We start from the raw sequence: 17,498 nt of genomic DNA, 5'->3' as shown, positions 1-17,498 counted from the left end.
CCCCATAATGAACACCATTAAGCATCTGAATTATTCAGACCTAAAATGGAACTCCAGGTTCAGATCTGTTTTCTCACCAAATCAGAGCCAAGATCACAAACAAACAGCAGCGGGATATCAGCAGCTTTATGACCTTTGAGTAGTATCATGGGAGCTTTAAGAGATGGATGTAAACATTTGCAGAAAGATTTACACAAAACCACCCTGCCTTACCTTTACCTCTGTAAAGACCCTGTCTTTAAGCCATCCATCAAACCACATGTAAGTAATTAACTGAAGCGACAGAGGGAGAAAGAGGGGGGTGGGTGAAAGCAGGCAGATACATTTTGAGTACATGGATAGAAAAAAAAAATTTAGAAAAAGGAAAGAAAAGAGAGGCAAAAAAGAAGCAGAAAAGCATCTTGGGTATTTAAAAGCCCTCATTCAGCCTTGAGCTGAGCTTGATGGGTGCATAGAGGTCTCAGCTCTGGACAGGAATGAACTAGAAGGCAGCTGCGGGCGATGAATACAGCAGCTACTGCTCACGCAAAAAAAAGAAAGAAAGAAAAGTTATTTTAGACATGCTTTTCTAGTTTCCTTGTTTACAATTTGACCAAAGATACAGAAAGCATCCGATCAATATGGCGTCATTCTGACATCATCACATCAGATACATTTTAATTCTGCAGCTTTTGTTTCCCTTTCTTTTCAAGTTGCAGTCACAAGCCTTAAGATAAATTCAGACTCTTTTCTCCTCACTAGACCGTACAGAGCAATTATCCCATCTCACAATAAGCTTTAATCCTGGGCCCTCATTGGCCAAGCCAACTGCTCCACTTTCACTTTTTTAACCCGGCATAAAAACACACTTTCTGCTTTTAACTCTCAAGGCTGTAGAGTCTACACACAACAGTCATGGGATAATAAAATGAGCCACAAAGCAGAAGCCAACACAAAACATCACAATTGAAACTCAAGTCACAACAATGTGGATATTTTTCTCAGTGGGCTGCCTTTCATGAAAGGACTCCTACACAGCTGTATGCGAGGAGAACACAGGGAAATAATTGTAAGGGAAAGAGAAGAGCATTTCAAAGGTAAAGATAGACACTCGCAGACTTCAGTCAGTTGTTTTGGTGTGAGACAGATTGGTAACTCAGTCTTTTGGACAGTGCAATCCCAGCAAGAGCCTCTGGATTTAGGATCATCATCACTCCTCCTTTCATTGCTTTTCAGGCTTTTATTCTGTAGAGGTATTTAAGCCAAAACAACTTATTGATTCTGTGGCCTCAGCTATACGACAGGAGTGTGACATCTGGCAGCTAAGAGCCTAGTTGTGTTTACTCTGATGTGGAAAAGTGTGATGTCGGTGATTTTGTTTCTAGATTACTGAAAACACGGTTAAGGGTTTTAGTAATGGGACTTCTTAACTGTCAGCCCAGATATACACTTCACTGACAAGGGCAGCTGTAGCTCTCAATCCATAGGTTAGAGGTTTGATCCAGGTCCTGGTGTCCCCATGCAAAAAAGTCCCTGGGAAAGATACTTAACCCTAAACTGGCCCCTGTGGCTGTAATCCAAGAGGCTGTGCCAGCGATGAGTAAGTATGATTAGTTAATACTGATGGTCACTTTACATTGAAGCTTCTGCCATCCATGTGTGAAAGTGGTGTGAATGAAATTTTAACATGTAATGTAAGAGCATGAAAAAGGAAAAAATTAAGCCCAAATCGGACTAATCTTTCAGACTCAGCATTCGACTGGTGCTGATTCCTTAATTTTGGGTATCGATGATCGGTGATTGGTGATCAGCCCATCCTTACATATGAAACTTACCCTGGAAGGTCTGACAGACCTCAAACTCAGGACCCTTTATTGGTTGTTTAAGTAAAAACATAAACATATTATTGTTTCACAGGTATTGCTCAATGATTTTCAATAAAATCAATTGGAACATTGAAGGTATATGCTGTCAGTTACAAAAATAAAAAATAAAAATTGGTATCGGCAGGTAAGGCGTCTTGAAGATCGGTGATCGGCCAGATAATTGTGATCCGTGCACCCCCACTTCAGAAATTCTGTCCTATTTTGTTTAACCTCTTAAGACCCAGCATCCACTTATGAAGACACTATATTTCTGCCTCTCAGACCCACGACACTTCACGTCTTAAAACTTTGACCTATTGGCCACATTTTGGGACACTACCCATGTCATCTTTTGATGGAATCATCCATTTCAGTGAAAGAAAGAGTGTACTTAAGTACAATAACACTGATAATAAATAAATAATAGCAAACTTATAACACTAACAACTAGGGGTGTAACGGTACATGTATCCGTGCCGAACAGCTCCATAAGGCCGTTCGGTTTGGTACAGTGCTGTATTCGAACGAGTACAGTAAGTTTACGTTAGCCGCTGCACATGGCTCTTTAATATTCATGTGAATACTTATCTATGATTGGCTGAGCAGGGAAGGCATTTTAATATTCATGAGGAAAGTGGTCTGTGAATCGTGCTTCGCGATCATGTGCATATCATGGAGACGTGACGTCTCACGGTGAGCCAATCAGAAGATGAAAGGAAATTCAAAATCTTGACCTAACTTTACTTCTGAAAATAGAGATTCCCATGATTTTTTGTACATTTTTGTCCCAGCAGTTAAAAAAAGATTGACTGAAAATGAGAATTTTCCCCCTTTTTATGATCACAGGCTGTCCTCGCTGAATGTTCTTTACAGCTCAACTCCAGCTGCCAAGTTCAAATTAAGTTTAATAAAGCTGATTCAGATTGAAGCACATCAAGAAGCCATTTTCACCTCTTCCTTTTATTGGAGGTTCAGCCATTTTTGTTCCCAATGGCAACTATTTAAGTATCCAATTTATTATTCATCTCTTAAAGAAATTTCTCCTTCATTCATTTCATTACTTCCGCTGTCAGTGTTTTAACATTGAGCTCTTTTATGTGTTGAGTTCCATTTTCCTGAGCTTCCTCTCCCGTGCTTCAGGCTCTTCGTGCTCGTGTTTATAGCAGCTGTTGATTGGCCGAGCCAGCAGCAGAGCCAGCACGTGAAAAACGGCCAGACATTAAACACCTTGAGAAACATGTTCGCTGATTTGATGGCTGCGGTTCTGATAGAGGTCAGGTAATCCAGCACCTCTGTTCCGGTTCAGATATTCTATTGCACTGCAGGGGTCTTCATCTCTCACTCTCTCTCACACACACACACACACACACACACGCGCGCGCGCGCTACATCTGGGTGATTTAACTGGCTGATGGTGACGGTATCTGCTCATGTGTGAAGCCTGTGCGCAACATTTTCCTGTCTTGGCCCCCACAGACTATAGACATGTTTCAAACAAAACACAATTAAATGAAATAATGAGTCTGTAAATAAATTAGTAGATCATTAAAAATCAATTAATTATTAATTTTATTAAATCAAGAGGAAAGCCATGCAGCTGTATTTGATTTACTGTAGCCCTGAGTGCAGCCCCTGAAACTGGTTTCTGTGTGGACCAGCTTTTTATCGCTGAGGGTTAAAAAAAACAAACAAAATAAACACAAATTAATTCGTTTATTCAGCCTGCTTTAAAAAAAGAGTGCGAGACTAACACTTGAAAAAAGGACTTTTTCTGCCTTTACTCTGCTGATCATCTTTGTGTACTCAGTGGCAGAATAATAATAAACATTGCTCCAACAACTACATCATTAGTCAACAATATTGACCCAAATATGCGCACTTCAGCACAGAGAACAACAGCTTAAACTAATATATATGCTGTAGCTCTGAAGCCGATGAAATACTTTCTCTGCACCAGGTTTCTTTGTTGCTAGACAAGAAGGAAAAGAAAATAGAAGGACATATGCAGAGCCATACAAAAGGACTACAAACAAAGAAAAAGAGAGGTAAAGAAGAAATGTGGAGCAGGAGCAACAATCTAAGAAAGTCCCTGGGGTTTGTGTCTGCTATTATGCTCTGGCAGCCTCACTCGGTCTGAACGCTCGTCTCCAGAGATCGCCCAAACACCGCCATTAAGCCCGACAAGCGAGTCACCCTCACCAAAGTTGCCTTATTAATTCCTATTACACTTTTAAACTCACTCTCCAAACTTTGTGAGGATTAAGGAAACTTTAAGAGAACGACGGCCTCTGACAGACGTCTGAGAGCAACACAGACTTCAATTAAGTGGGCTGCGATAACTTCACTGTTTTATTCCGGAGCTGACGTTTCGGCCGAACATCACTGAAACTACAAACACTTACTGCGATGAAGGCTTTCCTTAAAATGTTCCCAATGTGCTCCGTCAAAACATTTTAGAGACGTGAAGTGATTTAGCAGACTGTAGGGCATGGCCCCGCCACTCACAAATGGCACAATAATTAATATTTCATTTCCTCCTTTCTTCTAACACAGTTCCAAAGATCAATCCCTCACTGAGAGCAAAAAAGGCTTCAATACAGAATGATTAACCCACAATTTCTTCTCATTTCTTCATAAATATAAAGGAAAATTGTTGTTTTCATGGGCCTTAGAGGTCTACCGTACAGAGTTTAAGTGGAACTGTCTCAGCTCAGAACTCAGAGCCTTTGACGACACGCTGACAGCTATGAACCAGGCTCAAATGACAAAAAGTTCAACATTTCGCACTTTGGGTTTTTGCATTTCTTATACAAATGTGTGTTTGTTGCAGGCCAATATCAAGTGGTTTGCGTAGCTCAATCTTAAAACCCTGCCAACTTTTGTCAAATGTCAAAATATGCCTCTGGACAGCAGCTGGCCAACTTCTTAACTTTGGTGGAAATGTGATAAAAACATCTGGCCAAGACTTCTTTTTCTGTGTGCCACATTGTTCAACTAACAACTTCAGAACCAACCATGTACTCTGATTAGAACAAGAACAAACCACTCCTCCAGGTAAGTCTGAAAAGCCCAGTGTATCTGTTTCTGTTGAGTGAGTCTCAGTTTCATTGTAAACAGTAAGTTACACAGCTTCTCTCTGTCTAACTTCTCCAGTCTCCGAATGACAGATTTCCTTGTGATGTATTTGCAGTTTTCTAAATATCCTCATGATGCAGGTTTGTAAAAAGTAAAAATGCTAGCTTCTTCCTCACCACGTAAATAAAAAAATATTCCTTCACTTTTCTGCTTTTCTTTGTTAAATAAAGATTTTCCAGATTTAAGCTAGTATGAGACTCACAGATGCACAGACACATCATACCATCTGCTTACCAAACATCGAATGTCCACTCCCTGCTAACCCAAAGGAACATGAAGATAATGTCTATTCAGCTCCTGGACTTTCTTTCAACTGCTCTCAAAAAGTTTTACAATTGTTTGGCTGTTGTTCTTTTATTTTGTTGTTCTGACATTGTTTTTTTTTTTTTTTTTTTTTAGGCTTTTTTAGTGTTAACACATAGCTGTGAGCCAGGTTTAATCACCTCTAAGAATTGCAAGGGAAGGGAAAAACAACTTTTAGGAGGCTTGTTTCCTCAATGAAGGTCAAAACAATAATTTCTGATACCGTTCAGGAAGTCATGAAATGCTTATTGACTTTTTTCAAGCAGATCTATCACTCAAGTTACACTTTTATCAAAAGTGAATTGTTCGAATGGAGGTTATTCTTTATGGGTGTATTTACACCTGTGGCTCGTTTGCTTTGTCCCAGTTCAGGGGCAAAAATGATACAATTGTTGTCACTTGGTTCGTTTGTGTTCGCAAAGCAAAAGTCTCTTCCAAAGTTGTAAACAAATGTCACGTGCGATTGATTGATTTTTTTCTCTCATTGGTCAGAAATCCCAGAGGGTGGGAGTTTCTTTATCTTCATGGAGCATCAACAACGTGTGTGGCTAATTAGCCTTATAGCGTTTATGGCTCATGTAACAGTGTGTGCTATATGATCAACATATGTAGTTTTTAAGAGTCCCAACTGCATTAAGGCACTTCCATAAGGCACTTTATTTCTGTTCCACATAAGCCCACGATTCATTTTCCTCAGTTCTTCGGTCTTCTCTTCTTCTGCTGCTGTGGTTGATTCTTTTACCCCTTCTTCTTCTATTGTTTTGACTACTACTGCTCGCATCACTACAGTGTGAGCCACAGTTATGAGTCAGTTGTGCCAGTCGCCGGGGTGTTTGTGTTCTCACTGTAAAGGAACCGCTACAGGGCTTGAATGGAAGCAAGCTGAGACCACCTATTTTTGGCGATCTCGACCCACTTGTTTTGTCCCACATCCTAGCACGATTGCTGTGTTCATATATGCCCCTTACGAACCAGACTTTCGGGGGTGCTGCCCACTGTTTCGGAACAACTGCCCCAAACGATCCAGGTGTGAATACACCCTATGAAAAAATAAACTGTTGGATGTCAAGTTCTACATGCTTTTGCTCTCCACACTGTGCAGGAACTTTTATACATCTACGTCTGTTGATTCATCCTAAAGCAGTATCACTGGCACTGAGAGAAAACAAATGAACTTTAAACAAAAACGTAAACATCTCACATATAAAAGTCTAGTTTTGGTTAAAAGTAAAAAACAGTTTGAAACTGAGTTCAAAGCTCTCACAAAAAACAATCTAACCAAAGAGAATACTTACAGTTAATTAGCTGGAGTTAGCATTATGTGTTTGCTGTTCTTTTCTGCCTGTGTCATGTCCTCCTGTTCTTAGCATCCTAACCTAAGCTGTAATTGATGTGCTCTTAATTATAAGTTGTGTTAATACCAATGATGGATTTTCTTTTCCAGGTCTCCTTCAAAAAAGAGACTTTAATCTCATGGGATTTCCTGGCTAAATAAAGCTACATACTGTATAAGAAATTGAAATGTTCAAAAAAATTCAGCAAAGAGCTCTTTGAGAATATAATTAATCAAACAACAGAAATAAATGAGCAAATGATCCAAAATTTAAATGAGGCTATGCTCCTTTGCACTGTCATCATTTATTAATTAGTGCTTGACTACAGCGTGACTGAGAGAGATGACTGAGCCCAATCTGAAGCAAACAAAGCTGCTGAGCCCGAGAGGCAAACAATCAACCTCCAATCACAGCCATCATCTTGTTTACAGTCATGATCCATTTAACCTATTAGCTCTCAGCTGTGCTCCAGAATTACAAACAATGCAATAACCACACCGGGGACAATCAGACAGAACACAAACCAGTGAGATATTAATCAGCCAGAAATGACTAATTCTTCTTTTATTTTTACTGCAGCTTTAGCAAAGTCTAAAAAAAACCCACAGATGTTCCTACTCATCAGAAACTTCTGAACACTGCTCTTTAAAAATAGAACATAACCACCATGCTCTGGGATTTATTTTTGGGCTGCACATGAGCCAAAAGTGGGCTATGGATTAGGCTCACTCTGCCTTTTTGATGATGAAGCACACAGCACTACAGTAGGAGGCGTCTTTGAAACTCTCTGCAGCTGTTTGAAGCCCCCTAAGTCTGTCCCACAGATGCGACTGTCTGCGCTCAACTCTCTTTGTGCTTAGTTTCTTGAGGAGCTCTCTTCAGCTCTGAGCCCCCGCACAGGATAATGGGTGAGCAGATTATATGGATGGATCATATTTCATTAAGTCTAATTTTAATGACCTCCTCCTGCAGTGCATTTGGCTCCTGGAGTTTGTTGAACACGTCAGGTAAACAACAATGCCGCCCTGAAAATGCTGCGTCATTAAATGCTGATGACTGCTGCTGGGCTGCAAAGACTCAAATATTAAATCACAGAAAAGTTTTCGCCCATCAAGCTGTCATAGCCGATATATCTGCGACAGACAGCCTAATAACCAGGGCGTCCTTATCCACCCTGACAACTGTTAGACACTGACAAGGCAAGAGGAAGACAGGAAAATGAGTGTTGCACCACCGTGCTGGAAGCACAGTGGGACTCGTGGGACAAACACTGAGCATGTAATCATAAAATAACATCTTACTGTACCCAAAGGACGCTGACTTCCATTTACGGCATGGGACGACTCGTCTGTGTGCAGCAGACACCAACCTCACAGGATTCTCTGTGACTTCCACAGGTAGAGAGGCATGTCTCCTGCAGAGGGAAAAAAACGTTAAAATAAAACATGTTACTCAGACTGAAGAAACAAAAGCGTTTTTATGTTTAAGACGGCAAAATAAAAAAGTCACTGAATCACATGTAAAGCAAAGCAAATAATACCAATAGTAACTGTCTTAGCTTAGTTTTTACTAAAACAATGCATTAAAGTCCTCAACATATCATTTCTAAGTGCTTCAAAATGTTTATCTATTTTAATTTTTTTTTTTAAATGATCATTTTTGCAATTGTCTTCTTGTTTAATGCACTTCATAAACATTTCAACAATTGTGATTGGTTTTTGGCCGTTTTCTGTTGCAGCTAATTCCTAATCTTGCTAAATTCTGGTTTGATCTGTTTTTGAATTTGTGCCCCCTGCCAAAATGCTAGCCCTGATTTTTTTTTTTTTTTTAAAGAAAGCAGATATATTCATCACACTAAGCTCCAAAAAAAAACCCCATCTGTTTTGTATCTGAAAAAGTTGCACACATCAAACAGGTTTAAGTTGAGAGATAAATGTTCTTTAAAATTGGCTTATGAAATGTGAAAAACAGACAATTTAAGGGAAAAGAACAAAACCTGGTTGACAAGAGGAACACAAGGTTAAAGCAGGAACCTCTGGTCTAAAAACACAGAGCCTATACTGAAGTGCTAAAAACAGCAGTTCTTCAAGTGCCCACTTGAGGCTGGCTGCAAAACCACTAGAAATCACATACACACCCAAAAGCTGATATTTGACCAGTAAAATTTTCTATACCTTGTTATTTTTCAAACTTTTACAATTTTGAGTTTTGCCTTAGGACTGTATGTAGAATGGACAGCGTGGCCCCACCTTTTACCATTGTATGGTTTTAAAGCCCAAAATACCCCCATTACAGGCGCCGTCATTGTGCAGCCAGAGTCTGTGCATGAGAGACCCAAAAGGAATCTGAGTGGAATTGGATTAAAAAAATAAGTTTTCTTATTTCTTTTAAAAGTCTGATCTCCTCCTGGCTCTCCTTCCTGACATATCTTACTATTACTGAAACAAATACTCAAGAACGCCAACGTCATCATTGTTAAACAAATCGAAAAAACAGTTTCAAACATCTTTTAATAAATGAAAACAAAACTTTTCTTTAAAAGAGGATGGCAGCCCAACAATATTGTCATATCACCACAGCATATGGATGGTAACCGTTTTTTAAAGTTTGACCACAGCTCATCTTGAATGACTGGGAAGACAGAGTTTTTAACCAATACTGTAGCCTGTCACAAGGGGGAGCAGTTTTTAGGGGCGACCTCACTTCAAGCCGAGCCAAATGACGTACATGTTTTTTACATCCATGGTTTTGCCTGTATAATGGCATGGCTGACTTGACTGACAGGTAGGCACACTGTAGCTGTCTGCTGGAGCATAAGGCCTGCCTCTCTAACTCATACAAACTACAACAAAGACAGGTCGGGTTCAGCATTTTAGATATGGCACCTGACAACAATAGACTTCAAAATAACTCTGTATTAGAAACAAACAGGTGACGTCACAGAAACAATGTCCAATTTGTGGTAAGGTTATCTCAGATTGGTACAAGTACTCGTATACTGCCTGTTCACCCCATTATTCAAGAAACTCAAACAGTGTGAAATGTGTGGCCTAGCTTTTTGTTTTCACTTAACTGAAAGTAAGAGGATAACTAACGGGAGACAAATTTATGACTTCTCCAGCCCCAGCTTTGGCACGATTCCAGTGAAAACAACTGTTTTACAGCAGCTACAGCAACTCTCTGGTAAAATATTATTACATCAAGAGCAAAAGCATAACAAATACAGGACTGTGTGCTATACCTGCAACTTGTCACCCAAGACAAAAAAAATGATAACTAGGTTATGCTTTCATTAAGTTTTGTGGAAGGAGAAGGCTTCAGGGAGCTGGTGGTGTTTGTCAAGCTAGAGCACAAGCCAACATTACAGAGAACAACAGCTGAGAGTGACAAAGATGTATGTAGAGTCTGCAATTAGAGTCCAGGTAGTCTGTGTCTGACAGATTCTTTTTTTTGTTTACGATTAAAAAAAAAAAAAATCTGCGAGATTACTGGAAATTCCCATCCCTAATCAGAGAGGTTTCTCTTTTTCTTGTGTTGTCTGAGAGTCTTAACCACCCGTGTGTGCTTGCAGTTTTGACCTCTACTGACCACTGCTCAGACTTTTCTCGTCTGTTTCCTCTGAAAGCTATTTCCACTGAGACATTTCTCTCATTTTTTGTTTGCTGAAGTTCTCACAGAGCTCTGCCACCTCTGGGCTCAGATGGGCCAGACATATTTCTCAAGCTGTCGAGTAACAGCAAGACACTTTTAGCCCACCTGCCTCTCTCGAGGAGAAAAGCCTTAACCGAAACACAAAGTGACACCTGGATCAGTGTCATCAAAAGTCCAATAGGAAAAAAAAAAGAACAATCAACGAGTAATCTTCAAATTGCTCCTCAGACAGCACTCAGTTCTTCCCAGCTTTTTTCTTTAACACAGCTGGTGCTCGTTTTCTGTGTGAAAAATCCTGCCCTGAGTAATCTCAGTGGCTAATTGTGTCATGGCTGCTGCCATTTGCTGCTGTTTCGGTATGATGAATTATTAATCCCAAAAATGCTAATGTCTCTGCTCTGGCTGAGTTGTGAGCCGTGAACCTTTAGTTTTTATCTGAATTCCCTTCCTGTGTTTCCATGAGTTAGTTTTTATAACAGGGCTGCAGATTTAAGCATGCAGATCCACAATGGCTGATTAAAGATACCTGTAGCTTGTATAAATCGTTGGTTTCCGCTGCAGAAAGATGTTCTAAGATTTAGAAAGAGCCCTCCTTTTCCTCTTCGTTTTCTTTCAGTGTTCCTCACACAGGTGCTGTTTTCAGAACAATGCCTGATTGAGAGCTGAAACCCACTTTGCACACTCAAAGGGACTCACACAAGGACAAATACAGCAGCAGGCTTGGCATCTTACACCAGTTATCCAAGTAGAGCATCATTCTCCATGGCAACAAGAGACAGCAAGGAAGGCGAGGGAGACGAGGAAGGCGATACGTTTGTGTGATCCCTGCAGCAGCAGGCCAGCTGATGGTGAGAGACAGCACCAGAAACACAGCTCTGTCGCCTCTCGTCCCTGCAGATAAATATCAGATCAGCTGCCCTGACATGTTCTGTCACCGTGCTGGAGATCTGTCCGGCTCCTTTTCTTTTTTTTGGTTAGATTTCTGTGTGAATTAAGCACAGCTCAGTCCACACATTGTCCTGTCTGAAAGCAACGTCCTGCCTCCAGATAGAAAACTGCAGCTACGTCAGTGAATATCTCATTTGTAAGGAGAAACAGAAGTTGCAATAGTGCAGTCTCTTTGCTCCTGTTTAAAAATGCATGTTATACACAGAGCACAACAACAACTGGGCTTTAATTAATGTTTAAATTAACTGGAAACACTTTGTTCCCTGCTGCTGGTTCCAGAGGTTTTGACCTCCACAACAAAAACCCATCAAAGCTTTTTTTTCTCTTCATTGTCTTCTCGGCAGAAAAAGGGAGGTTTATAATCCCTGCCTCTCTGTTTCTCCAAATCCTCTGAGGAGAATTATGGGGGAATAAAAGCCACAGGCCAACCCAGAGCTTTGCAGAATACCTCAGTTTACCAACTGCACTGAAATTTTCTGACACGCTCTTTTGGCCTTCAAATACAAACCTGCTTGTAAAGAAAAGTTCATTGCTTGGCATTTTCACTGCGACAGACACAATGTCCACAGATTGTGATGTTTAAAATTATTTTTCTTTCTTGATACCTTAAACTGAAAATGATCATCATCAGGTTTAAGAAATTACAGTGGTATGATGCTCAATTACCATGATGTGAAATGTTTGCATCCAGTTTTCGTTTTGCATCACTCAGAAAGTGAAAGAGCAAGAACTCTTTTAGTGCAACCAACATAACTATCTGCTGAGGAGCTCTGTAGAGACATCAAGCTTTGTGACCCATTGCAGCATGAGAGCAGTGAGATTAATGTGGAAGATGGATGGTCAAAGAAGAAGAAAAGATTTCCTGTGAAACAGAAACCTTATGCCCAGCTAATAACTTAAGAATATCAGATTGATGTATAAAAGGGGGCATGCCAATTTCTGGGTTTTTTTTCTTTCTGTCGCTTTCAAATCAAATCACTATTAAAAACAAAATAGATACACAAAAAAACAGTTAGTCACAGCCATTGACTGTATGAAAAGATGAATGCTATGACATCTCCACAAAAGTGAAGCCCAAACATTTAGAACTTGACCCTCTGAATGGAAAATACAAAAGTCATCAATAAACTCCAACACAAGAGGGAGTGCTTAGTGATACATTCATAGCTAAAAATCATGATTAATGAAATGTAATGCCTTTACAACACTTGATGAATTACTTCTATTTCTTAAAAAAACAGAAACTGTTCGATGGTGTCATCACACTGACCATTATTCAGTTTAAAGACAAACATGAAAATCAGCATGTAGTGTCACTAACATTTTTTAGCTCCTTATAAGAGGAAAAATCAAGGTTTTATTTCTAAAATTCCAGCACAAAAATGTGTATATTTTATTATAAATAAGTGGGGCCTTTTTTATTTCATCATCACCTCAACATTCAGCTGCAAAAAAAGGGTCTCTGAGACGTTCATGGAGGACCTCATCCTGATTACGTCCAGTAACCTGTGATGCCCCACCTAGTTTATGATTGGCTAACTTGAGCAGGAAAGCATTCTGTTAGCAAATTACTTGCTAAACTCCAAACAAATAAAAACACATACATTTTAAAGCCTTCTACTACTTGCTACATTGTGTTGTACTAGATACCTGGATGATTCTCTGTATATCATTAACAGAAACTTAAGGCAACTCCAGCAAACACCGTATTTGTTTAATCTCTGCTATCATAACACCTGTACCGTCACTTTCTTCTGCTTCTTTCGGTAACCGGAAATGCCCATGCCACCGCGTGCGATCTGTGTATAGAGCCTATACCAGAGCTCCACTAACCAGCTTACTGTGTACTAAGGACAGACCGATTATCAGCTTAGCCAATTATCAGGGCTGATATTAGGCATTTTGAAGCATATAAGCATAAGCCTTTTTTAAAATCTGACAGCCGATAAGAAACAAATTTAAAACTGTGTTGTTGTGGCTGTGATTGTCTGTCACTACTCAATCCCTGGCACTGTGCCACTCACAGTATCATCTGATTGGTTACAATTTTGATTGGTTGGGTAACAGCCAATCAGCTGTGCAGTTATTACAGTTATTGCAGTTACATTGAAACTTTATTTACTGTAGAAAACTTTAGCAATTTTTTTTAATCTTCATTTAACTTTATAGAACATACTACTGAGCCTGGGAGCTGTTAAATAAACATATGCTTGAAGGCATTTGAAAGCAGTTCGGTGTTGGAATTTTTATTGATCAAAATTTTTACACCAATATTTTCACTTTGACTGCAAATTAATATTGGCTTCAAATATCAGTTATCAGCTTCCTTGACCACAAATAATCAGTATTGGTATCGGCCCTGGAAAATCCATATCGGTCTATCTCTACTGTTTACACTATGGCCTTAAAAACTGTCACACTCACATTAGGCTAGCTCAACTTTTGCTTTAGTTTTGTCCAACAGGAGGAGATGGAGACACACCGTCCATCTTTATAAAAAGTCAGCAGCCTCAGTGAGCTCACCATGTACAGGTAAACAGGTATAAATAACAGGAGCATAGATGGGTTTCACACACTCTTCAGTGACAGATCCCTCTAATCCTGCGCTCTCATTGCACTTGCCATAATAAAGTGTCAGAGCACTTTTCAGATGTTTGGACTTCTGTGGTGAGCTAGACCAGGTTTATGAATGACTGCTGTACAAAAGTGAAGCAAGGAGTGAAAGAACATCTTATCATCAGATGTTAGTGCAGAACAATCCAATGAAACCAGGTCACTGAGGCTGCAGAGTGCCAGCCTGCTCTCCTGCCAGTCTATCTCTGCCAGGGTCTTATCACATCTGACTGAAACCATCCACTGTGATTACACGACTACAGACCAATTAAACTACGCCATGTTGTTATTCCTCTCTCATTAGCCACAAAGTGTGTATGAGTATAATCCCCCAATCAAAGACAGGGCCAATCTCCTTCACTACACACACACACGAACACATGCGCACACATACAATAAAATCCTCCTTTAAACCAGTGCTACGCCATCCTTCGGGAGCAGGGCTTATTTATTTATAGCCTGTGCCAAGTTCAGAGGCTTTTCTATTATTAATGATAATGAAACCTACAAGACCATGTAACACACAAAATCTTGAACAGCTAGGCTCACTTTTGTTATCGCAATGCAGGGTGAGAAATGTAAGTGACTGTAAGGCTGCCATGTGTTGTCAGCTAAACGCCGTGTTGGCACTCGTAGTGATTTTGTTGAGCTCTGATGCAACAAGGAAGCTCTGAGCCTAAAAAAAAACAAACCATGAGTGATGTGGAAACCGTCGAGAACAGTCACAGCAATATACAACTAGCATCTGTTTCAGTTAAAAAAGATGCCACTGAATAAGCAGACAGAGATACAGGGAAAAGACTAAGAGGCAGAAGCAAACAAAAGTTTATAGAGGATAACTGATATCTCTACTAGAGGTAAGAGGAAAATAAAGCTTGATCTAAAGACTACAATAGGTAGTGTTAGGCTGCTAGATCCCAATTTTTGACAAATGGAAACTACTGAAAATTCCCAAACTAGTTCATGTCTTGTTTTCAGTTTAAAAAGTTTGGTTTCTATTTACTCGAAAAAACTTTGACATTTGCATTTGTATTTTTAGTATTACTCAAGGGGCAACATCAGGTTTGTAAAAATGAAGCCTATGCGAAAGTGCTCAAAGTTGCTGTTCATTGAGGATCCGCTTGACGCTGGCTGCAAAAAGAGTAGAAGTCACACTTTTACAGCATTAAAACAGCATATTTACAGCTTGGTTCAAAACACAGCTTGGGTCTGAACTGCTGATTTCACTATCGGCACACACTGTATGATGGGTGAATTTTTTTCTAACTCGGCAGTTTAGAAGTTATTAGGATCATTTGATTGTCCAATCAGAGACACAGATCAGCTCGTGTGACTAGCGTCTGTAGCTGTGCTAAAGGAAGCTCAAAGCTCATAACCAATGTTGCTGTGTCCGCGGATTGGCTTCATTTCACGGTATCGGGAACAGATGGATGATGCTGCGGGGACGGCATCCATGTTTTATACAGTATATGGTATACTCTGGATATTATTCATACAGTTGAAGAAAACTGACACATTAACTGTAGATATCAAGTAGCAACTTCTGGTCTTTAACCATGAAGCATAGTGTTAGAACTGCAGTTCCTCAAGTGTCCATTGGAGGCTGACTGCCGAAGCACCAAAAACCACATACATACCCATTCAACAAAATTAAACATGATTACTGTAAGGTCTAAAAAACAGGTTTCATTCTGTTTTCTCATTTCTCTATTAGCACAACATTCTGGGTTGAATCTTTAAAGCTTTATGTTGAAGTCATTACTTGTCATTACTTGTATTACTCATTTGACACCAAACTGGTTAGGTCTGCAGTAGTATTTTTTACTTTTTTGTTTGTGTGTGTGTCTGGAGATCCTACATGCAACTATGTTTGCATTGTTTACACACAAGATTTCAGATGTTGGTAGTCTGTAGCATGTTGAAGCTAACCGGTGCTAGGCCCAATGTTCTCTGCAGGTTGAGGTGAGGAGGTGCGGATGAGACAACATCAACCTGTCCTCCCACCCATCGTTATGGGGAATGCAAGATCTATCTCCAATAAGATATATGAGCTAGCCATGCTAACCCAGCACAAGAGGGGATCACGAAGGGAAGAGTAGCATCTTGCTAGTCAGACATGGCTAAAAAGCTAACGCTGGACATCAACGCCACATTGGAAAGAATTCATCTGCTATGAGTGGACAGGATACAGGAGCGTGAGATGGTGAGGACGCCTGGTGCGATCCTGGACCCTAGGGCTGAACAATTTATCGTTTTCAGATCGAAATCGCAATTTTAGACAATGCAATTTTGAGATCGCCAAAGCAGCAATTTTTTTGCAGCTTTCCTGACTGACTCAGGATCTGTTGTGTCAGGAATTATACACATTCTGTTTTACAAATTTGTAGAGTAGAAGTAGAAGAGGAGTAGAGGAGTAGAAGTTGATGAAAACAGATTATTTATCATCACTATTGAGGATTAAAAAATCGTGAATTGCAATATCTGCCAGAAAAATTAGATCTTTTCCTAAAATTGCTCAGCCCTACATGTGAATATCCCAAAGCTTGATTTGAAGAAAATCGTGAATCGAATTGAAATCACAATATCTGCCAGAAAAATCGCAATTCAATCTTTTCTTAAAATCGTCCAGCCCTACTGGACCCTGTGGAGGTGGAGACTGACTGGAGATTTATGGCCAAGCTGTTGTCTCTGGTTGACATTTTTTGTAGTTGACACTTTTGATATTATTCTATTTATATACTCTTGGAATTTTTAAGAGAAGACAGGTGTATATTTATACCTTATGAAGCACAATAACCTTAAAGAATCCCAACTAGAGAGTAAAGCTCAACGAACACATGGATAGAGATTTCCTTATGACTATTTGGACACTAGAGAAGTTGATTAGGGGAAACTAAAATCCCTAATTTTGTTGAAATATGTGATTTTTACCCTTTAAACAGTCATTCACTCCTTGTATGTCCAGTAAAGTGTTAATGAACTACTTTCAGATTTGATTCATTTATGGATTAATTTAATCACTTTTCAGGCCTGTTTAAATGTTCTTGTTATACTGTCACTCAAACTGTTTTACAGTTACTGCCAGTCCAGCACAAGACCAGCCTCGTTAACTTGTTATAAATGTGACAAAGAAACTTAACATTACGACACAGTAACAAACTGCACCTGACAGACTGGGAGATGAGCTGCTCACAGATCACTCTCATAATGTGTCTATTCTTCAAACCTGTGCAAGAGTCATATTTATAATCATACAGATACATGCAGATACAAACATGCTGCATGGTTTTAAATGTGCTGCTGCATTAAAGGACTGAAGGTTAGCTGATGCACAGCAGCAGTGAAATAACAGCCTTGGCACGCCTGTTTTGCATTAATAAATTCTTGTGATTGTGGCCAAATTCACAACCAGGAACAGCTTGCAGAAGGCTGCCGCTGTTGGGGAGGTTTCCAAACACATCAAAGCATCGATTTGGTGAGATGGGATTGTGTTCCTCTGGAGCTTTCTTCTTCATTCTCGCAGCTATGTTTTTAGATTGAACCATTAGCAAGAGACAAGGCTGTGAGATATACAAACATAGATATTTCAACCAGGAAACAAAGGTTTTTTATTTTCCTCACTATGTCAGCTATTTCATGACTTGCTATTGATAGCAAATTGAACTATCAT

General features: G+C 39.7%; 1 protein-coding gene across 3 annotated transcripts in view; it reads right to left on the bottom strand.

Annotated features, from left to right (window-relative positions):
• Positions 1-17,498, bottom strand: part of LOC141798859 (IQ motif and SEC7 domain-containing protein 1-like) — a 111,523-nt gene that overhangs the window by 74,992 nt on the left and 19,033 nt on the right. For all 3 annotated transcript variants that reach the window (XM_074680749.1, XM_074680744.1, XM_074680745.1), the window contains one exon: positions 7,923-8,030. In XM_074680749.1, the coding sequence (XP_074536850.1) occupies positions 7,923-8,030 (108 nt within the window). The remainder of the gene's footprint in view (positions 1-7,922; positions 8,031-17,498) is intronic.

Source organism: Halichoeres trimaculatus, unplaced genomic scaffold (genome assembly GCF_033239565.1).
Source record: "Halichoeres trimaculatus isolate MK-OKI-2021-1 unplaced genomic scaffold, fHalTri1.1 fHalTri1_scaffold_11, whole genome shotgun sequence".
NCBI classification, from domain to species: Eukaryota; Metazoa; Chordata; class Actinopteri; order Labriformes; family Labridae; genus Halichoeres; species Halichoeres trimaculatus.
This window is presented reverse-complemented; position numbering and strand designations above follow the sequence as displayed.